Source organism: Heterodontus francisci, chromosome 1 (assembly GCF_036365525.1).
Source record: "Heterodontus francisci isolate sHetFra1 chromosome 1, sHetFra1.hap1, whole genome shotgun sequence".
Classification (NCBI taxonomy): Eukaryota; Metazoa; Chordata; class Chondrichthyes; order Heterodontiformes; family Heterodontidae; genus Heterodontus; species Heterodontus francisci.
Window position 1 is genome coordinate 249,454,952 of NC_090371.1, and position 27,310 is coordinate 249,482,261.

The 27,310-nt window shown below is 44.0% G+C and overlaps 1 protein-coding gene across 1 annotated transcript in view; it reads left to right on the forward strand.

The window, feature by feature from the left end:
- The first annotated feature begins 5,754 nt into the window (after window positions 1-5,754).
- fat4 (FAT atypical cadherin 4) overlaps window positions 5,755-27,310 on the forward strand; it is a 458,079-nt gene continuing 436,523 nt past the window's right edge. Inside the window, exons 1-2 of the mRNA XM_068042747.1 lie at window positions 5,755-8,035; window positions 13,696-16,584. Coding sequence (XP_067898848.1) covers window positions 5,825-8,035; window positions 13,696-16,584 — 5,100 coding nt within the window. The 5' untranslated portion in view covers window positions 5,755-5,824. The remainder of the gene's footprint in view (window positions 8,036-13,695; window positions 16,585-27,310) is intronic.

Genomic DNA, 27,310 nt, shown 5'->3' on the forward strand with positions numbered 1-27,310 from the left:
CATAGATTCCCATTTCTTTAAATACATGTCCTTCAGTACAGATGGGCAGAATATTTGCACTTGTCCGTTGTTGATCTTTACTCTGAGCTTATGCTTGCCACTTTTCTGTGGACGTATAATCCTAATCATGGTGAAGACCTCAGATTGTGTAATAGCATTGGCATGTTGATCCAAATTAACTACGTGAAATGCTTACTCGCTGTAGGCACGAATGCATTCTTCATCTATGTCCTCCTGGCAATCTGTCTCTCTGCTGACCTGTTGGACCTGTTTGGGATTTTGTTGTCTGTTGGGATACCTTTTATTGCGTTTTCCATCCTATCTTGCAGCCAAGACTTGCAGGTGATAGGTAAATTGGCCATTGTAAATTGCCCCTAGTGTAGGTAGGTGATAGGGAATATGGGATTACTGTAGGGTTAGTATAAATGGGTGGTTGCTGGTCGGCACAGACTCGGTGGGCCGAAGGGCCTGTTTCAGTGCTGTATCTCTAAAAAAAAATGTTCTCTCTGCATGTGATCTGCCACCATTCCCTTGTGCAGTATCTGAGCTCGGCCTTCTACACTGCCTTGCCCAATGTCCTCGCCTGTCACAAGCTTTGTACTGGTCCTGGTACACCGGACAACTGTGAATTGAGTGAGTCAGGTCACATTTGCCACAAGACTTAGCAGACTTCTAATTTTGTTCCATCATTGAGTCGAGCATCTATGGTGTGCCCTTTCTTCTTTTCTAGCAGGTCTTTCTGGAAGGCCTCTGATGGGGTAGATGCGATTACTAGCTCTATAACCTGTTCCAACATTTCAATATCTGCAAATATCGCATTCTTAAGCTTTGTCTCAGCACCTTGCAACAAACTGGTCAATCGACTCATCTTGTCCTTGCCAGTAGGTCATAAGCTGTACTCGGAAACTGACCATCACCTTGAGTTACTCCTCCAGGAATATCTATACCTTGCTAGGGTCCTTCTGATCCTCAGCTGACAATCTGTTGCGTGCCTTCGTTGCCCAGTGCGATCTTGATTTTCACGGCTTGTTTCTCTGGTTTGCTCACTTCTTCATCCATTGGCAAAACAATTTAAATTCAGACACTATGTCCAATGCCTTCCAATCCATAATTGAATACCTGAAAGCCATCATCTGGCTGATCCTAACTAAAGACAAGAAATGCTGGAAATACTCAGCAGGTCTGGCAGCATCTGTGGAGAGAGAAGCAGAGTTAATGTTTCAGGTCAGTGACCCTTCTTCAGAACTGGCTGATCCTGCTTTTTTTTATATCGGACTTTTACAGGTTTTCTTTTTCACAGGCACACATATTTTACAGGCTCTCTGTTTTACAGGTTTTCTGTCTCAGAGGTATAGCTTCCTGTTTCTTTTTAGACAGGTTCATTTTTGCAGGCCTGCCCCTTCTAAGAGTGAGATGACAGCTGCTTTCTTTGTTTACACAGCTTGTTCGGTTTTTTAAAACTGAGAGAACAGTTTTTTTTCTGTGGAGTGCTGCAGCTTACAGCCTTTTACTTTCTGCTAGACCTCCAGAAGCTGCTGCACCAATGCAAGGGCAGCTAGGCCCTGTTGCACAGATGGGTCCTCCATCAGAGGGCCCAAGGTGTCTAATGATGATGTTGGTGTTCTATGAGGGGTGACACCCTCATCCTCTTTGGTGACAGCCTCAGCCCTTGGATGGCACTTGGATGGCTGGAGGGGAGCATCAGCTGGGGTGCAACTGGCATCCATTCCAAACATCTCTGCACCATCAGCGCCATTGACTGGTCAATGCTAGAGCGTGGCATGCATTCTGTGCTTGTAAGTATACTGCTCCTGCATCTACTCTGAGTGCTGCTGCATATTGGCTCTCCATGAGGTTGGCCACTCTCTCAATGGAGGAGCTCATGCGCAAAAGCCCTGAGCCATTATGGTGCTCATGAGCTGAATGGACTCCTCCATACTGAGTCTACAACCCCACACTGCCTCAGGACACTCTGACATCTGTTGCTACTGTCTAAGTAGTCTCCTTTCTTGTGACTCCCAAGACCCTGCATCTGTGCACAGCCAGGTAGGCTGTGTTTGTCCTCCATTCTCTGAGGGGGTCTGCCCTGAGCTGCCTCCTCCTCTATTACCACCTGCTGCTCACTCAAGACATGCCCTTCACTCAGTGCAACCTATCGAGTCGCGCAGTAGGACCCACTGATGTGAGTGCATCTGCGCTGGGGGAGGGTGCGCTTGTAAGATGTGATGGTACTTGGTCTGATGTTTTCGTTTCCAGAGCTTGACCCAGTGTCATCCCAGGGCTCTGTCATTGTCCCTCCACATTTGAGCCTGTGGAAGACACAAGAGATCACGAGAATTAGCTTTTCAGAGCAAAAGCCTCTGCAGTGCTGAGGCTTTAGAGCTATAGAGTCATAGAGTTATACAGCACAGAAACAGGCCCTTGCCCATCGTGTCTGTGCCGGCCATCAAGCACCTATCTATTCTAATTTTCCAACACTTGGCCCGTAGCCTTGTATGCTATGGCATTTCAAGTGCTCATCTAAACACTTCTTAAATGTTGTGAGGGTTCCTGCTTCGACCACCCCTTCAGGCAGTGTGTTCCAGATTCCAACCACCCTCTGTGTGAAAAAGTTTTCCTCAAATCCCCTCTAAACCACCTGCCCTTACCTTAAATCTATGTACCCTGGTTATTGACCCCTCTACTAAGGGAAAATGTTTCTTCCTATCTATCCTATCAATGCCCCTCATAATTTTGTATTTCCAATGCAGCTGAGTCTTTGGCATGCTGTCAGACGGGAAGGAGTGCACTGCAACTCTTCATCTACAGATTGCAATATATTTTCACCATTCCACCAGGAATGCCCAACTCACCTTCCCCAACTTGCTCCTCGGGGCTGGGGTGGTGGGGGGAGGGGGGGGGGGTGCGGGGTGTGGGGTGGTGATGCCACACTGGCAATCTCCATTAGGGTTAACCCTAACCCTCCATTGCAGTCACAATGTGGAGACAGAGCACTCCTTCTCCTGTCAGCACCCTTTTCTCCTGCAAGGACAAAAGAGAGATAAGGCAATGCTGGCCACTTTAGTCTATGCCAGGACTCATTGACATAGGAAGTTGCATGTCTCAGCGCAGGCAAACCCTCAACAGCGCGAGGGCTCTCAGCCTTGCAGAGGAGTCAGTAAGTTTCCTGGGCACACATTGCTCCCATGTTCAGCAGCAGCATGCATCCTCAGGCTCCCCCTCTGGTCTGGGGTCAGGACCCAGAAATGGTCCCGACATCAGTTTCCCGACCCCGGAAGGAAAATCAGGCCCCTAGTCTCACCATGTAACACAAGGCCCACATCCCTTGTGGCATTCTAGCAAATCTCTTCAATCTCTCTGAGTCCATATAGAGTCTTATAGTGCCCAGAATTGGACACAGTCCTCCAGCTGGGACCTAACCAAGGCTGCATATCACCAATTTGCATTTTTATAGCCCCTTTAACATAGTAAAATGACCCTTCATACCCTTGGCTCGCAAACATCTAAAGATTTCAGATTTAAAATCATGAATTGAGCTAGCATGTACTCTTTTTGTGGGAGAGATTTCCACACTTTTATGAACCTTTTCGTGAAGTTTTTTTTTAGCTTACTGAGTGGCCTGCCTCTGCTTTTAAGGTTATATCCCCATGTCCACGTCTCATCTGCAACTTTTGAAATTATGCTCTGTATACCCAAGTCCAGGTTGTTCTCTATTATTTGGGGAGGATGTCGGTGCACAGTAAACAACAGACTTGGAAATCCATTGCTGGCGCTACTCCCGGCACCTTTACCAGGTGTAAACAGCGGAGAGGCAACTAACTGAAAAACACATCTGTAATATTCATAAAGGCCTTGTCCAGTGAAAATGCGTGCAGAATTCCTGAAGGCCCGATATAAAGGAACTTCGCATTCTCTTTCACTCGTGGAACTTTTTTATGAATGTCCCTCTGGGACATTTGGGCCCGACGTTAACATGATGCCGGATCTCCAGTCATGCTCCAGCTTCTCAGTATTGTGGCAGTCTGCTATGCTCAGCCCGAACAGCTCATCCCGCTTGTCCAAAAATCATAAGGACTTTAAGATCCGAATTGCTAAATCGAGATTTGCGCAAAATTATGGCCAAACATTGCTTTGCTCAAATGCTTTCCCCGTGCACAGCTGGACTATGCTTTTTTTCCCTGTTTTGTAGCAGTTAAGCACTTTGAGAAGTGTGAAAATACTTTTCATTTCTGCTTCTGTCTGGCTGCTTTATGCCAGGCGCATAGAAAGAATTTGTAAATTACGAGCAAGGCGTGAGGAAAACATGGGAGCAAAATATTCAGAGGGCAACTACTCGTACTTCGTGGCACTAACCCGCTCTCCTTTGAATAAAACACTGGAGGACGCTGTTGTATCGCACACAACGAATTCTTAACTTTGCTGGGAAATGCCCCATTAACGGAAAGATATGCCGCATTGAATGACTTGCTAATTATCTCAATATGGTACTGTTATGTGTCAGAAAGTTGATGTTTCACAAAATCTATATTCTTTGCTGTGGCTTAAAACTTTTTCAGTGGTCAATGTCCTTATCGTTAAATATCGTTCGAAAGTAGCGAACTTGATCTTTTATTTACCTATTTTAAATGCGAGTTCAATATTTTTGTCTTTAATATTTGCAAAGGGGTGTATTCTGTAAAATTAAAAGTTGTGGAGGTTATTTATTTTTCGGGTAAAGCCTCATACGGACGTGAATGGGTAAAGAGTTCAAGACGAATACGATTGAAAGGCAGCTACGGGTCAACTCTCGACAGCTGGGAGTTTGACATCTTTCGTCGCTTAAAAAAAAACTATGTGAAGCCGTCTAAACCGTCCGACCTATCTATCAAAGTGGAAGACATCTTTCTGACCAACACATAACAGAAGTCGATCGTCATCGTACAGAGCGCTATTTACATTTATATTGGTACAGATTTAGAAATTCAACTTTCACTTTAAAAATATGTCCCTCCCCCTATGAAAATCTGGAGCAGTTCGCAAGCCCTGGACTGAAGCAAGTCGTGTACAGCCCATTGCCACACAAGCCAGAGCCGCAAATCCCTGGAGTTATTCCTGTAACCAGCTAACGGTTCCAAGCACACGGCCTCTTTTAGCCTCGCCCCCTTCCTCCTCATTTTTACCCCTCACCTCGCGTGTCGGCTCAACCGAGCTTCCCGGTGGGGTGGAGGAGTCAGCCGCCACTCATTGTGATTGACGGGCGCATTGACCACAGGGGGGACGAAGGCTGGGTGGGAGGGGGCGTGGCGACACGCGAGCGCCAGCCAATGAGAGGCGCGGTGGCGGTAAATTGGGGGGCGGGCGGAGTCTTCCTGTGCTCCGGAGTTTGGTTGCGTTGGGAGCGAGTGGGAGAGAAAGCAAGATCCCGGGGAATGACCAAAGCGAGTCATGTCTTCACTGTTGGCAGAGCAAAAGCGGCAGTGCGCCGAAACTGTATCCGAGCACCCTCTTCCACTACAAGCTGCGAGTTAAAACATAACAGAGGGGGGCAAGAGAAAAACTGCATTAAAAAAGTTGGACTGGGTTAAAAAAAAGTTTGCAGAAACTTTATGAAAACGCCAAAAGCAGCTTTGAAAAACTCTATGAAGAGAAGCGGTGGAAGCAAAACAAATTAGTATTCAAAAAAAGACGTGCTCCCCCCAAGGTAACCCTAACGGTACCTGAACTGGAATTCCCCCCCCCCCCCCCCCCCCCACCTACCTCCCCCGACCCGGCTTCACTCAGATTTGATGCATTTTTGGAAAAGGTGCACTTTGCTGGAAAGTTGGGATCAGAACATTTCCTTACCATGGCACCGTTAGGTCGAGGCTGCAACTGTTTCGCCGTTTTGCTGCTCTTGCTGAGCTTTTGCTGGGATGCCGCGTCCAACCAGCTCCGCCAAGTGTTTCAAATCGAGGAGGAGCAGCCGCCCGACACGGTGGTGGGCACCATCCTCACCAAGCCCGACTTCAGCTACCGTTTCAGCGAGAAGCACGCGTTGTTCGCCATCAACGCCACCACAGGTGTCATCTCCACCACCTCGGTGATCGATCGCGAAAGTTTGCCCAGCGACGTGATCAACATCGTGGTGCTCTCCAGTCAGCCCACCTACCCCACCGAGGTCCGGATCATCGTGCTGGACATCAATGACAACACGCCCGTCTTCCCCGAGGCCACCTTCGTGGTGACCTTTAAAGAGGACACCAGTGGCGGCAGGCAGGTGATCCTGGACACGGCCACCGATGCAGACACCGGCTCCAACGGAGTTGACCACCGCTCCTACCGGATTGTACAAGGGAACGAAGAAGGGAAATTCCGTTTGGATATCACAGTCAATCCGAGCGGGGAAGGCGCCTTCTTGCACCTTGTATCCACTGGCGGGCTGGACAGAGAGTCGGCACCTTTCCATCAACTGGTAGTGGAGGTGGAAGATCGAGGGATGCCCAAGAAATTCGGCTACCTGCAGGTTAATGTCACCGTGCAGGACACCAATGACAATTCTCCGAGCTTCTCCAAAGCTCACTACCACAGCAGTGTTTACGAGGACGTGGCCATCGGCTCGAGTGTCCTGCAAGTCACGGCCAGCGACCTGGACGAGGGCGTCAATGGAGACATCATGTACTCTTTGGACGAAGGCAGCCCTTTCCAGATCGAGCCGCACACCGGCATGGTGACCGTCAGGGAGAAGCTCAACTACGAGACCAAGAAGCAGTACTCGCTGGTCATCCGAGCCAGTGACGGCGGCAGCCCTTCCCTGACCGGCCGCACCGAGGCCACGGTCAAGCTGCTGGACGTCAACGACAACGAGCCGGTGGTCAAGTTCAGGTACCTACCGGCCGCCTCCAAGTTCGCGGCGGTGGATGAAAACGCCTCGATCGGCACCGTGGTGGCCCTGCTGACGGTCAGCGACGCCGATTCCTCGGCCAACGGCAACATCTCGGTCTCCATCCTGGGGGGGAACGAGCAGATGCACTTCGCCGTGCAGCAGTCGCCGGTGCCGGGGCTCAGCCTCATCAAGGTGGCCAGCGCCCTGGACCGGGAGCGGATCCCGGCTTACAACCTGACCGTCTCGGTGTCCGACAACGGGCTGCCTCTGGCCAGGTCCTCGCTGGCCAGCCTGCTCATCTTCGTCAACGACATCAACGATCACGCCCCGGTGTTTGACCGCCCGCTCTACCGGGTGCACATCGGCGAGGACGTGCCGGTGGGCAGCTACATCACGGGCATCTCGGCCACGGACGGCGACTCGGGGCTGAACGCCAAGCTCCGGTACTCGGTGGTGTCCGGGAACCGCCTGGGCTGGTTCAACATCAGCGAGGGCAGCGGGCTGATCACCAGCGCCGCCCCCCTGGACCGGGAGACCGTGTCCGAGGTCACCCTCAACATCAGCGCCCAGGACCAGGGGCTGCACCCGAGAACCTCCTACACCAGCCTCAGCATAACCATCAGCGACGTTAACGACCAGGCGCCTACTTTCACTCAGCACTCGTACCCTACCTCCATCCCCGAGAACTCGCCCCCCGGGACCCAGCTGGCCATCTTCACCGCCGTCGATAAGGATTTAGGCGCTAACGGCACGGTCCGCTTCCTCCTGGATCCCGAGAGCCCACCCCGTTATCTCCATCTCTTCCGCCTGGACCCCGTTTCCGGCCGTTTAACGTGTGTCACCGAGCTGGACCGGGAGGAGCAGGCGGAGTACACCTTGTTCGTTCAGGCCCGGGACAAAGGCAATCCTCCGCTCTCCTCCGTGGCCCAGGTGACTGTCACCCTGGAAGACATCAATGACAACAGCCCGACTTTCTACCCGGTGCAGTACTTTGCCAACATTAAAGAGAACGAGCCCCCCGGCACCGACATCAGCACCGTTTCTGCTGCCGATCCGGATTTGGGGAGAAATGGCACGGTCAGGTATTCCATCACAGCGGGGGATACCTTCAGCTTCCAGATCAACAGGAATACAGGGGTCATCTCCACCAGGCTTTCACTGGACAGAGAGGAGAAGACAGCTTATCAGTTACAGGTAGATCATTTATTTAAAAAAAAGATTTTCATTTTTTTTAATGTAAGTATGTAGTATAAGCATAAAAGTACAGAATATAACAACACACGAGTCACCAGTCTGATTGTACATAGTGCAAAGTGAAGCAATGAAAAGATATATATAGCACCAGGGTCAGTGCCAGCTCCCAAGGCTGGTGTCAATAGACATCCCAACTTTAGACGTCCAGTTTCAAGGACATACTGCCACAGCTGTTGTCCCTCCCCCACCACCACTTTTGGAAAAGCTCCAAACATATTTTCAAGGTATGTTTTTTCTGAGCATGTGCAGACCACTTTTTCATATTTTTCCATGGAGATTGGCCAGAAGCAGGCATGAACATTTTCACTGAATGTTACATCTTGTGCCAGAAACTGCTTCAGTCAGAGATATAACTGATCTAGCTGGGGATGAAGGACAGCCAGGAAGAAGGAGCTTGGAAATTCAGAGATGACTTCTGTGTTAATAATCTTACATTGGGAGAACTTGTAGTTTCCTCACTGTCTTTCGTGCTTGTACTGACTTTTGATCATCGGCCTTTTCCTATACCACACATATGCAGCTCCCACAAAGAGCTGCCATGGCTAGTTCTCCTGATTTTCATTCACCCCCCCCCCCCCCCCCCCCTATAGTGAAGAATCCTGTCTGGCTGAGATAGTGAGCTCGTATGAAGAATCATAGATCCTAGCAATCTGTAAGAAACAATATTAGTTTAACAATGCACTCAATCAATGGAGCATCAAGCAGCTTATTAACTTTGAAATTTACTTTGAAAGTCAAGATCACCAAAAAGACACATTTTTCTTGTGGTGCACACCATAATTTTGCCTGTTCCATCCTCAGTGATGACTCTGGGCCATGCACCATCTGAGAGGGGTCAGCCGATATCCTGCTTACAGACCACCACCAATGTTGATATTGGCCAGTCGCCAGGAAATAACTGCCTGCTGGTGACTCATCTGATTTTTCCAACCTTTCTCCAGAGAGGTGCTTCCACTTGGCTTCTTTCATGTAGACTGAACAAAATTGGAGGTGCTCAAAGGGTATTGGAAAGTTAAAACTCCAACCCTTCACTCCGTGGGACCACACTTGGTGCTCCCATGTTCAACACTGCTTTGCTCCTACCCACATAACTTTAACATGCCAAGTTAGAGTTTTGCCTTGTTGCATTTTCTTCATTAAATACTTAAAAGAATTCAGATCATTGATTAAATTAATAGCATTTGACCACCCTAGCTGGTTAAGACTTTATTTATGCTTTTCGTCCCTGCTTTTCCCTTCCTGCCTCCTTTTTTCTGGAAGGCAGTATGTTATATTAGGGTACAATTCTACAGTCAGTGGTGGCCCACTGATATCTCATCCAAATGAACAATTTTCCCAATTCATTGTTGAGAAATACTATGTATAAATGCAATACCTCAACTGATGCCCAACTGAGATTGGCTAGTTCAGCACAGGTAAGGGATGAAGCAGTTTGCATAACTCAGTAACAAACACATACACTGAGAGATGATAATTTTTTTTTACGTGGAGCAACTTAAGCAGGACTGTGATTTATTTTCACACCATACTGAATCTGATTATGATACACCAGTCTTGATATTCCTTCAGTTTTGGAAAGCAGGATTCTTCATTGTATATAAAAACAGAAAGTGCTGGAAATACTCAGCAGGACTGGCAGCATTTGTGGAGAGAGAAACAGTTAACGTTTCAGGTCTGTTCTCACTGACCTGAAACGTTAACTCTGCTTCTCTCGCCACAGATGCTGCCATACCTGCTGAGTATTTCCAGCACTTTCTGTTTTTATTTCAGATTTCCAGCATCTGCAGTATTTTGCTTTTATTCTTAGTTGTGGCTAAGCAGTCCTGTTAAACAAGTTCGTAACTTCCATAAATTGAGTATGTAGGATTTCATCTAAAATAAAAGCAAAATACTGCAGATGCTGGAAATCTGAAATAAAAACAAGAAATGCTGGAACCACTCAGCAGGTCTGGCAGCATCTGTGGAAAGAGAAGCAGAGTTAACGTTTCGGGTCAGTGACCCTTCTTCGGAAGAAGTGGTTCCAGCATTTCTTGTTTGCATTTTAGGATTTCATCTAGTTCTTTTGCTGTATTGCGTTTCTAAATATTTATTTCCAGAAGGGGAAACTTTTTATTGGACTATCAATGTACTTGGGAATGTAAAGGACTTGGCCTGATTCCTCATATTCTTCCAAGTTCCTGAAATCAAACGCAGTGCTGCGTAGAAGCATAGAGCGGAAATCAGGCACTTTCTCACAAGGAGATTGAAAGAATGTAGCAAAGCCACAGCTACACAGCTCCCAACATCTAACTAAGAATGAAATTGAAGTCGGCCTTGAGTAGCTTTCCCTCTTTGGATGCAGGAATTACATTGTCCAAAGAGGCCTACCCAGACAGGTGAAGAAAATAAAAGAGAGATCTCATGCATTCAAAAAATACATGTTTGTTGATCAGCATCATTTTTATCTTGTAGATTCCTTAGATAGTTCAGATTTTCTCAGTGAGTATTTCAAATTTAAGAATGAAAGGTGATAACTTTGGTTTTCACTTATTTTAGTGAAAAAGTCAGTGTGCATACAAAGTAGATTGTATGTTGCCTTGTTTTTAGGAAACATGCCAACTGAGTGAATAAATTACATCAGGAACTTTTTTTGTTTTAAAAACAATTGAAAATAGTCATTAACTAGATTGTCTAACTTGTCTGGAAAATCTATAGTCGTCAGTTTCTGAGGCCACGTGGTTGGAGGTAGATATGGCCTTGAATTCTCCCCCGTCCATTGTAATATTAGGCAGGGTTGGACTGATGTTTCCTATTCTGTGTTCTAACATGGATGAAGTAAACATTTAAACTACAGTCCTGTGATGTTATGCATGCTTCTGTAGTTCAAATTGTGCATACAGCACTGTTCCCAATCTCAAAACAATCATAATGTTTGTGGTAATTAAAAAATGCTTGATATGGAGGTCACTGAACATTTTTTTTTCATTTGTTCTTGGGATGTGAGCATTGCTGGCAAGGTCAGCATTTAATGCCCGTCCCTAATTGTCCTTGAGAAGATGCTGGTGAGCCGCCTTCTTGAACCGCTACAGTCCGTGTGGTGTAGGTACACCCACAGTGCTGTAGGTACACCCACAGTGCTGTTTGGGAGGGAGGTCCAGGATTTTGACCCAGCAATGGTGAAGGAACAGTGATTTAGTTCCAAGTCAGGATGGTGTGTGACTTGGAGGGGAACTTGCAGGTCGTGAATTTCCCATGCGTCTGCTGCCCTTGTTCCTCTAGGCAGTAGAGGTCGTGGGTTTGGAAGGTGTTTTTGAAGGAGCCTTGGCAAGTATGTATTTTTCTCCCTTGTACCCCCTCTTTTATCCATGTCTTTGCTGTCTTTTGATTTAAAAAGTAATTTTGACATTATTAGTGGCAATAAAATTATTCATCTTTTATGCCTTCCAATTTTTACACACATTCCTAAACAGAATGGCAGACATCAGAATAATGAATGACAATGGAATATATATATATAAATATACAAAAGTTGTGGTTACAATTTCAGGAAAGATGACATGGAAACAAGTAGTTTTTCACTGCCTAACGAGTCCCCTCTGCCTTATTGAAATGGTATTTTTTCAGCTCCACTGCAATTTTCCATGGTTTGTGCCTCAATTCTCTCCTATCTCAGCCTATCTGCTGCTGAAACCCTCATCCAAGTTTTTGTTATCTCCAGGATTACAATTCCAATGCTGTCCTGGCTGGCCTCCAATCTTTCAACCTTCATAAACTTGAGCTCATCCAAAACTCAACTACCCATACCCTAACCCACACAATTCCTGTTCACTTATCACCTCTGTACTTGCTGACCTACATTGGCTCCCGGTCTGCCAACGCTTTGATGGAATTGCCTCTCCCCATCTCTGAAACCTTCTCCAGCCCTACAACCTTCCAAAATCTTTGCATTTCTCGAGCTCTGGCCTCTTGCATATCTGCCAGTTTTTTCACATCACCACTGGTGGCCATGCCTTCATCTATCTAGGCCCTTAGCTTTGGCATTTGCTCTCTAAATCTCTCTGACTCCACCACTCTCTCCTTTAAGATACCGCTTAAAATCTACCTATTTAACTAAGCTTTTAGTCACCTGTCCTAATAGCTCCCTGGCTCTGTGTCAATTTTGTCAAATTAAGCTCCTACGAAATGCTGCGGGATGTTTTTACTATGTAAAGGCACTATATAAATGCAAGTTGTTGTTGGCACTGCAAGGAAGTGTCAAAAAAGGCCAGGTATTTTTTGATTGGAAAAAGAGCCACTTTCTTCTGCACTACTCTGCGCTGTCTTCTCATGACTGGTTTTGGAGGCCTGAAGCAGGTTCTTCTACCAGCAGATTTTAAAAAAAGTTATTAATTTAGAGGGAGAAAGAAATGTGTACAAGCAAGATTGATGATTAGAATATATAAGTAATTTGTTTATAGGTTATCTGCTGAGATTATTATTCTTGCACAACTGTCCCCAGTTAACTATGGTGCAAGGAGACATAAGAATAGGGAAAGAGGAAAAGAAAATCCCCAAAAAAGAGGCAATTTGACCAACAATTAAAAAGTAACCCTAAGGAAACTTAGTGGTACAATGGATTAGACTCTGGTCTTTCAACTTTGGCACCTAGATTCAGATCAAGACCAAATTGACAGGATGTTGACACTTCCCACAGTGACAAAACTGAGATTATGGAGAGCTGAGGTATCAAACTGTTCCCTACTTGTTTCTGGCAAAGTACACTATAGCTGACAAAATCCAATTTCAATACAATTGACAGGAATCATTAAGTACTAAAAAAAAGCATTGTTTCTATTCCATCTTTCCATTAATTGATGGGACAAGAGTCTTCTTTGCCCGCTTACTGTAAGGTTATGTAAAATGAGTTAATCTAGTTCCTAATAGGCATGGACCTAAACCACAAAACTGTCCCTAATTCAGAACTTGTCAGTCATGTTACTTTGACAGGCTTGATTGGTGTGGAAGTTTGAAAAATTGTCAAACTGGTACAGTAAGAGGTGCTTTTCGGAGGTTGTGGCTGGAATACAGTGTTGCGGCAGAGTAAAGGAAACTTTTCTCTGCATCTGGCTATGCAATTTCTGACTAGGGAGTCTAACATTGGGTGCCTGAAATGGCAACTGTTCCTTGCTCCATTAGCATGCAGAACCTTACAGTGGGAATGGGGTAGGGGAAGGAGAGGCATGGGATGGAGCAGAAATGCAGCTGCAGGCTTCAGAAAGTCTGGGACTGCAATTCCTACCTTATTTCAGTACTGCAGATACAGGCCCAGTTATATGCATTTGGGACCTTGGGGAAATCCTGATGCAGTACATTGGGCTGAAGACCTGATGCCACATCAGATAATCCATATTACTTTACAAATTCCAGTTATCAGCTCCATTTTATATGTTTCTTTATTCTTTTAATAAAATATAATGATTTGATTATTTCAAATAGAATTATTTTTTTCTTACTAATTACAAACCAGTTATAAAATCCTTTCTTATTTATTAAACTTTATCATTCAGCAATAAGTCACAATAAATGCTTGTCAGTTTAAATCATCCTCTTTTAATTTTTTTCTGTGTGATTTTTGGTTGCAGGTAATTGCCACTGATGGTGGAAATCTCCGCTCCGAGAGTCCAGCTATTGTAACCATCACAGTTATCGACACACAGGACACTCCTCCATCATTCAGCCAGAGCAGCTATAGTTTTGTTATTTTTGAAAACATTGCCATAGGTTCTCTTGTTGGCACTGTATCTGCATCTACACTTGATCTTAATACCAACATCACTTACCTTATCACTTCAGGAGACCAGAGGGGCATGTTTACCATCGGTGGATCGACAGGTCAAATTAATACTGCCAGCAGCATAGACAGAGAAGAACTAGCATTTTATCAGTTAAAAGTTGTGGCAAGTGGTGGTACTGTGACTGGGGAGACTTTAGTCAATATCACTGTCAAGGATCTGAATGATAATTCTCCACATTTCCCTCATGCAGTTGAAAATATTAATGCAGTTGAAAACTGGGGTTTGGGACACACAATTTTCCAGGCTGAAGTAAAGGATCCTGATGAAGGCATCAATGGCATGGTTTCATATTCCTTGCGACAGAATCCTAAAGATCTCTTCCACATTGATGAGAAAACTGGAATAGTAACTTTAAATGGACCTCTTGACATAAATGCAGGTTCATACCAGGTGGAGGCAGTAGCATCTGACATGGGTGTTCCTCAGCGTACATCTAGCTTAATCTTGACTGTCTACGTGCATGATGTGAATGATAACTCGCCTGTATTTGACCAGCTTTCATATGAGGTCACAATTTCGGAAGCGGAACCAGTAAACTCTAGGTTCTTCAAAGTCCAGGCTTCTGACAAAGATTCAGGAGTGAATGGGGAGATCACCTATGATATTGCACAAGGAAACAGAGAGAAGAAGTTTGGTATTTTTCCTGATGGGCAGTTATACATTAAGGCAGAATTGGATCGAGAATCTCAAAGCCATTATGTCCTGATGGTTATTGCTGCAGACAGAGCAGTGGAACCTTTGAGTGCAACTGTGAATGTGACAATAATACTAGAAGATGTAAATGACAATAGACCTTTATTCAACAGCACAAATTATGTATTTCATTTTGAAGAGGAACAGAAAGCTGGTTCAACAGTTGGTTATGTCAATGCTGCGGACAATGATTTTGGATTTAATGGCGAAGTGAGGTATACACTTGAAATGCCCCAACTTGATTTTGAGCTGAATGCAGTCACTGGTGAAATTACTAGTATACATCAGCTTGACAGAGAGGCTCTAATGAGGCAAAGAGGGGCTGCAGTTTTCAGTTTTACAGTAATTGCATCAGACCTAGGGTTGCCAAAATCTCTTCAGGACCATGCTACAGTACAGCTATATATCAAGGATGTGAATGATAATGTACCTAGATTCACTAAAGACCTATACCAGGCCACAATATCTGAAACAGCAGGAAATTTGACACAGGTACTTCGTGTCAGTGCTTCAGATGTTGATGAAGGAAATAATGCTTTGGTACATTACTATATCATTGAAGGGAATGAAGAAGAGCAGTTTACGATTCAAAGTGCCACAGGACAGGTGACATTGGTAGGAAAGCTGGACCATGAAGCTACCGCTTCCTATTCTTTGATTCTTCGAGCAGTGGACTTGGGAAGTGTACCTTTGAGCTCCACATGTACCTTAATCATCAGTGTGCTCGATGAAAATGACAACACTCCTTCATTTCCTAAGTCTGTGATGCACATTGATGCATTAGAAAATATGAGAGTTGGAGAGCTTGTAGGATCTGCGACTGCCACTGATTCAGATTCAGGGGACAATGCTGAGATCCATTACAGCATTACAGGAAGTAACAACCATGGAACATTTAGCATTAGTCATAATACAGGTAGCATCTTCCTTTCAAAAAAAATGGACTTTGAAACCCAATCTGTTTACCATTTGAACATAACAGCAAAGGATAATGGAAGGCCACCAAGATCCTCAACAATGTCAGTAGTGATTCAAGTTAGGGATTTTAATGATAATCCACCTAGTTTTCCTCCTGGCGATATTTTTAAATCTATTGTGGAAAATATTCCTATTGGTACATCTGTACTGACAGTAACTGCCCAGGACCCTGATGCCGATATTAATGGAGAGTTGCAATATTGCATAGCCCAGCAAATACCAAGAGGAAACCATTTTATAATCAGTGCTTCAGATGGGACACTGCGGACCAATGCAGACATTGACCGTGAATTTTCCAATCTGTTTGAGCTTACTATTAAAGCCATTGATCAGGCAGTTCCACTAGATTTCAGGCGTTTTGCTTTAAAGAATGTCACCATCTTAGTGACAGACCAGAATGATAATGCACCTGTATTTATATCACAGAATGCTCTAGTTGCAGATAGTGCTCTTGTGATGGGTTCCATTCTCACAACTATCAGGACTATAGACCTAGATGAAGGACCAAATGGAGAAGTTGAATATGAACTAGTCAATGGAGATAGTGACACCTTCATGATGGATCGATATAATGGAGATATTAGAGTAATAGCACCTTTAGTTCCTTCCAGACTCACATACCATCTTGTTGTGTCAGCTGTGGACTTTGGACCAGAAAGAAGAACAACCAGCACTGAGCTGACTGTTATTCTTCAGGGTGTAGATGGACCTGTCTTTACTCAGCCAAAATACATCACCATTTTACGTGAAGGAGAGCCTGTGGGTACCAGTGTGATCTCTTTAGAGGCATCAAGTCCAAGAGGTTCTTCTGCATTACTGGAATATTACATAGTTTCAGTTCGTTGTGGGGGGAAACCTGTTGGACGCCTTTTCACAATAGGACACCACAATGGTATCATCCAAACAGCTGCTGTGCTGGATCGAGAACGAGGTCCAAATCTATATCTTGTGGATGTTTACGCAGTTGAGAAATCTTCCAGTTTCCCCAGAACACAAAAAGCAGAGGTAAGTGAATATTATTTAAATTTACTTCCATAGGCATAATGGGTCATTCTGGACTGACATTTCTATTATCTGTGTTTGGCTGCCAATGACTAAATGGGTTTTCTGCATATTGAAATAAGTGGACTAATAGATACCATTTTAAGCACCATGGCAGAGGCGGCATTTTAGTTCTTTCACAGCATATATTTTCATATTGTAAGTCTGCCCTTTTAACAATGGGAGGGACACACTGACCAGTGCTACATGAGAGAGCTTTACAACTAAAGCTTACAGTAATATACATATTATAATTAATTGTTCCTTTTTGCTACCTTCACTCTTTGAAAGAACTAAGTTTTTATAAAACTGATTACTGTATCCCACTTTCTCACAAGTCATGAAATTTTCCAATACAAAACTATTATTTTATAATGATTGCATACTTGGAATTAAGCAGTACACTTTGGATAACCTAACAATCTGTATGACAGAAGGTTTTGTTTGTCAGTGAACATTTCCATTCATTTCATCAGGTTTGTATCTTTTTTTCCGGTAGCGCATTTTGTATTGATGCAAAAGGTTTAGCAGAGGATGATCTGAACTGTTGTTTTGCATATGAGTGCCCTGCTTCTTTGAATTGGAAACAGTGATATAAATAACCAGTAACTGGGAATGTCAAGGTTTGACATGGTGAAGAATATGAACCTAATTCTATCCCATGAGTAACATTGACCTTATAACCTACAAATGGCAAAGCCACAAGTGAACCATCAATGTCTTACTTCGCACCATGTAACATTAATTCAGTTTCTACTGTCCAACATTGTATATTCTATTTTCACCACAGTGAAAAAAATCAACAGAACCTAATTTTAAATGCATTAATAGGTTGCTTTTAGGTCTGTTGAACACCGATTGAAGACAATGCAGTAGCTTTTTGACATCAAAAGGCATGTTTGCAGTGTCAAGAGAGAACAATTTGACATCAGAGCAAATAGTGTGAAGTTTATAAAGGGATTTACACTTAAGAAATGTGCATGAACTGTCATACAAGTTACACAATGTAAAGAAACAGATGTCTGATGATAGAGAACAAACAATGGGACAGGAGCAGTGGTGCCAGACGTTTCACAGGAAGAGGTCTGAAGTTTTCTTCATAGCTTCTGAATTTAGTTTGTGCTTTCAGGCGTGATGTACATGAGAGGTGTGAATGGCATTATAACCTGTAAAAGCAAATCAGTCATCTGATTCCTGATGATGCTTTATCAGTTGAATACATACTTAATTAGTTTACATTATGGCTGCTCTTCTTTCCCATGTGGCTCTACATTAGAACAGGAGTGTTTTTTTTCAACAAATTTGCTGAAGTTTGTTTGTTTCATTAAGGTAAGGGCATTTTACTGATGTAATAATATTCTGATACATAACAGATATATAAAACATGGTGATCCCAATAATATGATGAGAAAGTGTTCGCAAGAACTCTCTATTCTGTACTGTAAAAGTGTACAAAGTGAATGTTTTTTCCAAAGACTGTCTCATGCCACTTCCTGTCACATGCTGTTATTTCACTGCCACAAAGGTATTTCTTGCTACTTGTGAGATATGATTTCAGGCACAACCCTACACCTCCTAGTCCAGGGGTCTGCAAACTGCAGTCCATTAAGAATTCCTGTGACTCCCGACCTTGATTGATCAAATCCAATTTGAGAGTAAATTTTTTTATTTGTTTGTGGGCTGTGGGCATCGCTGACTAGCCCAGCATGTATTGCCCATCCCTAATTGCCCTATAACTGCGTGGTTTGCTAGGCCATTTCAGAGGGAATTTAAGACTCACCCACATTGCTGTGGGTCTGGAGTCACATGTAGACCAGACCAGGTAAGCAGATTTCCTTCCCTAAAGGACATTAGTGAACCAGATGGGTTTTTACAAAAAGTGACCATAGTTTCATGGTCACCATTAGACTAGCTTTTTAATTCCAGATGTATTAATTGAACTCAAATTTCACCATCTGCCATGGTGGGATTCAAACCCATGCCCCCAGAGCATTAGCCAGGGCTCTAGACTCTAGTCTAGTGACATTACCACTACATCGTCACCTCCCCTAAATGGCTTGTTTTGTTTTTTTAAACTTTTATTAACATTATACTTGTGAGAAAGTATTTTTCAATTAACAGCTTTTTTGGAAAAACTTTTAAAACGATGTCAGCTGAAATTTTATGTTGGACGGGAGGCCTTGCCCACTGGCCAAAAAGTCAGGGGTGAGCCCACCTCCGCCAGGCCTGGGGAGCCACGCTGGGATTTTTTGCTCCCCAGGCCCTTAATTGGCTTTGGGCGAGACTTCCACCTCTCTGAGGCAAGAAGTCCTGCCTAATGGAGCTGCTGGCCGATCAGCGAGCCGGCAGCTCTCAGTCCCAGCAGCGCCACCAGGAGCGGACACTGGCAGCAAGAGGGATGATGGCCTGGAAAGAAGGTAGGTTTTTGGGGCCTCGCCATGGAATATTGGCCGGGCACTGGAGAGGCAAGTGCGGGGGGAGTGTTGTGCAGTGGGGGTGGTTGGGCCGTGGGAGGGGCGCCTTGGTTGGGCACAGGGTGCCTGAATAGGAGGACCCCCCCCCCCAGCCTGCAAGGGGGTCGCCAGATTTTACCTGGCGGCGTTCTGGGGGCCTTTGCTGGCCAGATGCCGCCGGTAAACTGCCAGCGGCAGCAGAAGGAGGCTCCTAAGTGGCAGTTAATTGGCCACTTAAGGGCCTTGATCAACCTGAGGCGGGCAGGCAGTTTGTCGCCGCCGCCAACCCATGTTAAATTGCAGCGGGTGTGGGAAGGCGTCGGGAACGCCACACCCCCACTCAATTTTACAGCCCCCACCCCCCCCCCCCCGCCACCTGCCCGCTTCTGTGGGTGGGGGGGCCGGGGAGGGGTTGCCGTAAAATTCCAGCTGTTGAAATGTGTCTTTATGTCTCTTTTTTCTTGATGTGAATATCAGCATTGCGGCTCTTAAGATATTGCATTTTAGACTAAATTTTAAAAATGGCTCTTCTTGTTCTTAAGGTTGCCGACCTCTGTTCTAGTCAGTAATTGGAGCGTTTAGCATGAAGAATAATGATAATTGAATTGTACATGCAAGACCTATTGACTATTAAAATGGTGGGTGGCTACAACATTGTGAACGTGTGCTTGTAAGTGATGCTATAAAGGGCATGTTATATGACCCATTAAGTACAGTGAGACTCATCTAATATTGCAAGATAGCCCCATTGTTCTCACCAGGATTTCATGCTGCATCTCAAATAATGTTGTAGGAACACCTTGGATAGTAATTCGACAAATTATTGGTACTTATTAACTCCTTATCAGCACCCAATGTTTTGATCATAAACATCACATCTGTACATCCAGTTACATAGTCTGTTGACCCAGTCTGTCTGCTGTTCCCGAATCCTCCTTAATTTCTCTCCACCCTTCCCTCTCCTTTTTTCTCATTTTCCAGCTGCTGTGGGCAAAATGTGCACATGTGACAAAGAGATTCATCACTGGAGTTGTAGTTTTAACTCCACTGGAACTACAGACAACACTGGGGCAATCAGGTGGAGCATTTACAAATAAAAGTTAGGAGGCATGAGCAGCAGGAAATTTCACAAGCAAGAAGCTTACAATTTTATCAGCATTTTAATACAAATTACACCATTCAGTGGAAATTCTGAGCCAATGGTATTGTTTAAATGCGGCTTTTTTTATCTTATTAAAGCAAACTGATGGTTTTCTGGGGCCCAGGGGGGAGCATTTTGATGATAACTTTAATGTTGCAACTGGAATCAGTCTATCAGACAGGGCTGAATCATGGCAAATGACCACCTGTTCAGGAGCTGATCACTGGAAACTAGACAGTGAGAAAAATGTCTCTGGTTTGTGCTACATTAGTAATAACTCCAGCAGGGATTACAGATCCATTGTGAGAAGTAAGGGGGTGGGTGGGGGTGGCGTGGTAGGAAACTGTCTATTATAATGTGAATAATCAAGAAAAAGAAGCAAAAGATAAAACAAAAAAGATACTTGCATCTTGTCCAAAGACTGTAAATGCATTTTGAGAGGTCAAGCAGAGATTCTGAGTTGTAAGAACAAGGAGTTTTTGTGAAGTAATAAGTAAATAGTGACAATAATTTTAACCAACCCATTCAGCAGGAAACTCATGGGTTTTATCGGTCACCCAATTTTACTTTCCATTAAGTGTGTGAGATGGGCAGCCAATCCAGTCCAAAACCACTGTGAGGATTGGGTTAAAATTACCCTCAGTGTAGCTTTATTTATAGCTTTCATCATAAGTAAGGTGTGCAATATTTTTAATCTTGTGTCAGTCACATGATGCATTGCTTTCGTAACTTTGTTGTGTGACTGTAATGGGTGAATTACTGACATATAGCAGAAGGGTGGCACAGTGGCGCAGTGGTTAGCACTACAGCCTCAGGGCAACACAGTGGCGCAGTGGTTAGCACTACAGCCTCAGAGCAGCACAGTGGTGCAGCGGGTAACACTGCAGCCTCACAGCTCCAGCGACCCGGGTTTGATTCTGGGTACTGCCTGTGTGGAGTTTGCAAGTTCTCCCTATGACCGCGTGGGTTTTTGCCGGGTGCTCCGGTTTCCTCCCACAGCCAAAGACTTGCAGGTTGATAGGTAAATTGGCCATTATAAATTGCCCCTAGTATAGGTAGGTGGTAGGGGAATTGAGGGAAGGTGGGGATGTGGTAGGAATATGGGATTAATGTAGGATTAATATAAATGGGTGGTTGATGGTCGGCACAGACTCGGTGGGCCGAAGGGCCTGTTTCAGTGCTCTATCTCTAAATAAATAAATAAAACTGCAATAACATCAAAAACAGCAGCTCCCAAATTACCTGGGAGCATTGCTGTGGGACATTGAAAAGACATAATAAGGATTCTCACCATTAACTTCTGCAGGGTTTCTCCAGATCATGTCTTAACTTTGGCAAAAGATTCATGGAAACCCCAGAAAATGGTGTCTGGGCTTTCCACTGATCTTCCGCTGGAGCTATGGGAGACAACTGGGAGAAACCTCACAGAAATTTTACCCCTTTCACTTCTTATTTTTTTCCTTGACTCCTTCATTATAAGCAGGCTAGAGCTGTGCAGGATTGCTGTCATGGTTATTCTGCTGACAACATAAGTTGCAATTTATATTGATTTTTATAAATAAAAGGTCTGTGTGACATTTTTCTCTCTACAACATGCAGATTGTTTGTTTATGCTCGGGTAAGATTACCAGTGGTGTGCCCTTTTCCTTAAACCAAATGTTTTTTATTACCACCGGTCTACATTTCCATACTCACAAACTCCTATCCTTCAGAAATCCTTGGTATTTCAATTCCCTTGAGTGTACTGTAGAAGGAAATTGGTAGTGAAAGATTTTGAAACGGGAAAGTAAAAGAGGCTTTTACATCTGGATTATGAGGCGTACATTGCCTAAGATTTTGGCTGATTATCCTCTGCTGTGAAGACCTATTGATTGTGTTAAGATATTACAAACTATATGTGGCACTAATTCAAAGTGTGGTTTTCACTAACACTCAGATGGTGTGCAAGTAGGGATCTGTCCACCTGAGATTCTCAATGTACAAGTAGCAGGGAAAAGATACAATGGGGATAATACAAAAATACAGGGTTCACTTTGATGGAGAGCAACTGCCGAGTAGCAACAAGGCTGCCAATGGCCAAGGAACAACACATTGTTTTTGTTTTTACTAGACCTTCCACGAAAGTGGGAAATGAGAGCACACAGGAATAAAAAGAGGCTTTACTTTTCTGTTTGAATGATAGTCTGATGGCACTTTTCCATTATTAAGAAGGCTCTGGAGGAATATTGCTCAATTAGAGACCCACAATCTCCTTGCACAGCACTCCTCATTCCATTCTTTTCCCTGACTCTGCCCTCAATCAGAAGTTAGTAAGACCCATCATTCCCATTGCTAAAAGAAGGGAATCTGATTCTCTGCTTGTGTTTGAAATGGAAACCAGACTGCAGCTTGTAAGACTCACAAATTTAGAGTTTCCTTGGTTGGTGGGTATCAAGAGGGTGGGTTCCTTACAGAGCCTGAGAGACCATGAGCTAACTGTCAATGGCACTACAATGTAAAATTGTCTTCAGAAACTCCTAGTTAAAATAGTGCAAAAATGCAGTGCTGGTTCCCTCCTCTTATGTTATTTGAACGTACGCCTAAAGTCAGCCTTAGAAAAGTACCCCATACTTTGAAACAAATTATAGGTTTGAGTTTTTGGTTTGTTCTGAAAAATCTTTTTGTGCACAGAGAATAGATTGCTTGGTGTGCCTTCAAAAAGAAGTTGTGATGACGTGGTGCAGCTGTATTTTACATTTATCACCACATCGTCTACAAACAAATCTGGTTTTATCAACTTCTTAACTGTAAGATAATATTTTATATTGAGCATATAACTGTATTCCGTGGATTAGAAACAATATAAGGAAAGGAGCATGCACCCAACCACATTTATCTGCCTATTAGAAAATCAGTTCAAAGTATGGTCAGTTAGCATGTTAATACATGGCACCAGTGCAAAGGTTGAGAAAGAAACCATAATTTTGAATCCTGATTCACAATTAACAGTGATTCTGTTTACAAGAAGTAAATTATCCCCCAAAATTATTTGCTTTAATAGCTGTTTAATTCGATAATGCAATGAGAAGGCAGAGGGTTTTTTTTCATTACTTAAATTTCAAGATGGTTTTGTTGAGAAACTTTAGTGAAATGCCAAAGCCACAATGCAGGATGCCACCACTACTGAAAAGAATAGGAGAGAATATAAAACAAGAAGTGTTAGAGATGAGTTGATCAGTGCTGTTTTTAAACACTTGCAGAGGAAGAGAAGACTGCAAGAGGTAAAGAGTTTTAAAGTTTTTAGGTGCTAGTAATTAATGAGTTAGGGCTGCAAATTTGGCTATGGGTCTGGATGCACCACTTGTATAACTGCCAGATGGAAATTGTATAGAACCTGGTTCCCTGTGATGAGGAAACTAGGGAATTTTGTTTGGGTGAAGGGAGAGAAGACGGTGGATATTCTGTCTGCTTCTCCTACCTCGAAGTGGAGGAGTTTCTGGGCTTTTGCAAGATATTCCACTCAGTACTGTATTGTTAAGCCCAATGGAGCCTACCCATTAGGGGACTAGAATTGGCCTGAGGAAAATACCTGTTCCCTATTTCTCCCTGGGCTTCCTGCACCATGTGGTTTCGACATGGAACCCTGTTAACTTTTGGGACATGGACTGCTGATGTGGTCATAGATGCATCCACTCCAGTCATGCTAATGACCACCACCTCTGCAATTTGGGATGACCCAGCATGCCTGGAAGTCAATGCGCTTCGGAGCTACTCCACCACTCTTCCACTGACAGAGCTGGGCCCTCAGAATTTTCACGATTTAGAGTAAGCAAGGCTACAGTAGTTCCTGGTTTCAACATAGTGAGAATGCAGGGTAATCTTGGTAATACTGGATAATTTGTAAAAAGATTATGAGAAACAATAATTATACTCTGCATTTTCCAATTTGTCAGCTGCTTCTGTTTACATGGTCAGATTTTCTTCCCAACAGCCGTTAGTCATTAGGGTATTATCTGGCTTGGCATGTACATCAGTCATCAAGAAATTCCAGAAATGATCAATATTTTCAGGCTTTGGCATCTGCTGTGAGTACTGAAGTTGGGATAAGACAATGCACGCAAAAAGGCTGCTATTATTCAGGTTTACACTTTACATGCTACCAATCATATCCAATGACCCATATACTGGAAAGGCTGCATTTGTGAATGTCAGGGCAGGTGGTCACTGTTAGGATGTTTATGGTAAAATAGCCTGCTGCCATTCACAGCCTGGTATCACACGCGAAGAATGGCTAATTTGGTTAAGCAGGCGAGGACAGCTGACGTGTATCTGCACTCCCAACAAAAGTCAGCACTTCAATTAGTAGGCGGAATAAAACATGTTTTAAAAAGAAAGGTCCAATGATAATATTAAACACCTTTTCCTTGTAAAAGAAAAATGTTGGACTATGACCCTGAGTTTTTTTTTGATGTTAATTACACCCTGGTTACACCACAGTTGAGCTGGAAATTTATGCTGTTCACCAGCAGAGGGAGTTACACGCAAGTTACTTGGGGGAAGTTAATTTAAATATTTCAGTTGCAGCTCTGAAGCAATATGCAACTTTGTGAGTTTCTGATTCCACCCTCCACCCTGCCCCCTGGAAGATGCTGAGCAACAACTTACCTCTTTAAGAGCATGTTTCATGCCCATTTAGGCACCACTTGTCCCCACAAGACACCAGGCCAGGGCAAGAGGCAGAAGAAGCTCTGATGAAGGCTTCCAAGTGGTACGAGATAGGAAATTCACACTCCTAGATATCTTCTCACTAAGCTAGACACAAACATCAGTTGTGCTGCCTGCATAGAACTATTACTGGCACTAATACCCAGCTCCCTTACACTCAGGACTGATCAACAGTGCAGAAAGAAATGAAAATTCTCCACAAGGGTAGTCGAGTTATCATGTCGCCATACTGTCCCCTTCCTCAAACCATTAGGTTCTGTACGCTCGTAAAGCGGCACTCACACTGCCAACTGTTTACACTACACTCTGAGTAAGGGTCCCTACAACTCCTGTAATACAAACTAACTGCTCCCAGTGGCACTACTGATAATGCTGATATGTCAGCCCTCTGATTTCTAAAGGGACGGAGATCCCAGCTCGTGAAATTTAGAAGTTAAAAGACCAGAGGATTGCTCTAGGGTGTGCGAAAAGGCCAAGGTGGGATTCCCCCTTTCTTTTGGCCCAGAGCCGGGAGCCCCGGCTCCAGCACAAAATCCAGCCCTTCACCTTTCCCATGATAATTGTTACACCCTCCTTAACTGACAGCCTTATGCTCACACATACAACCTTCTACTCCTCACTCTCACTTGGATTGCAGAAAAATAATTTTTTCCTTTGAAATACACTGGGCACCTGACCAGTTACTGATGAACATTATGGTAGGTAGATCATCATTCAGGAGGTTCAGACTTCTTCAGACAGGTGAGGATTTTTGGCAAGGTCTGCTTCAGTATCATCAGGAAGAGGTGCGTAGGAAAAGATAAGGCTGAGCTGCTGCCACTGCAGTTGATTAGTCAGTGAAGATGTTCTGCAGAATCCACCTAGCATGCACATGAGAACACCACCACCTGCAAGTTCCTCTCCAGATCAGACACCATCCTGACTTGGAAATATATCGCCATTCTTTCATCATCACTAGGCCAAAATCCTGGAACTCTATCCCTAATAGCATTGTGGGTGTACCCACACCACATGGACTGTAGCGTTTCCAAAAGGTAGCTCACCACCACCACATGGGCAATAAATGCTGACCTTGCCAGCGATGCCCACATCCCATGAGCAAATGTAATAAAAGTCTGCTCCCTGATGCCTCTTGCAGCAATGAGTGAGAATATATGCTGGTTTGCAGGAGAAACAAGCTGTATTTCCCTTCCTATTCACATACATCAGTGGCTGTTCGGTGGCCCCTTCAGTGCCATGTGCATGCGAGTATGAGAGCTTGCAGCTTGGGGAATTTAGCTATTGTGTAGGAGTCCCTGTCTCTGTACTTCTGCTGCCTGGTGCAAAGCTAAAATGGATGAATTCAACTGCTCACTGAAAGAGGGCATCAGTCACCTGCAGGATACATACCCTGGTTAATGTTGCACCAGTCTCCTGCGGCAGCCTGCAAAGAAGCAAACCTATTAAACATTTGGAATGCTGTATACTTTAATGGCCATGGACAGAGGTGGTGGTATTGGAGCGAGTATGCAAATCATTGTTATGAAGTTTGCACACTGCCCTTTAAACTCTCGGACTCAAATTTGAAACCATACTTATGGGCTGAAAGTCACTTTTCTCTTTGGTGGGTATTTCAGGAACCCATTTGAAATATGTTGGAACTCTATCAACTTAGTTCCTTGTGGGATAAAAACAAGAAATGCTGGAACCACTCAGCAGGTCTGGCAGCATCTGTGGAAAGAGAAGCAGAGTTAACGTTTTGGGTCAGTGACCCTTCCAGCATCCGCAGTATTTTGCTTTTATTTTAGTTCCTTGTGGGTATTGGTCCACAGTACAGAGTTGCTCCTAATATGGAATTCTGGGTAAAATCTTAATGACACTGTCATTTAGGAAGTTCAAGGAACTTCACTGAAAATTCTGCGCCATAATTGGAATAAAAAACCATCAAAATGGGACTATTTCATGGACACTTACCACACAAGAATTCTGAAGAATATGCTTTTGCAGTTGGAAATATGATTTCAGTGTCCCTGGAATGCAAAATAATTCCTTGAACTCACTAACTTGCTAAAAATTACAATCAAAAAATAACAAAATATGAGTCGTGAAGTATTAAGAACAAGCTAACGTTCTACTTTTAAAGAGTTTTTTTTGTTTTTAAGCATAGCTTGTAAATTTTTTTTTAAGTTGCGTTTTATAACATTTCCTAAAAGTAACATTTACATCCTGGTGCACAGATGTATTTGCAGAGTAATTGAGTAAGATTTATGTTCAACTTTTGCTCTTAGTCATCTGCAAAAAAAGAGACTATTATTAAAGGGCGGCACAGTGGCGCTGTGGTTAGCACTGCAGCCTCACAGCTCCAGGGACCCGGGTTCGATTCCGGGTACTGCCTGTGTGGAGTTTGCAAGTT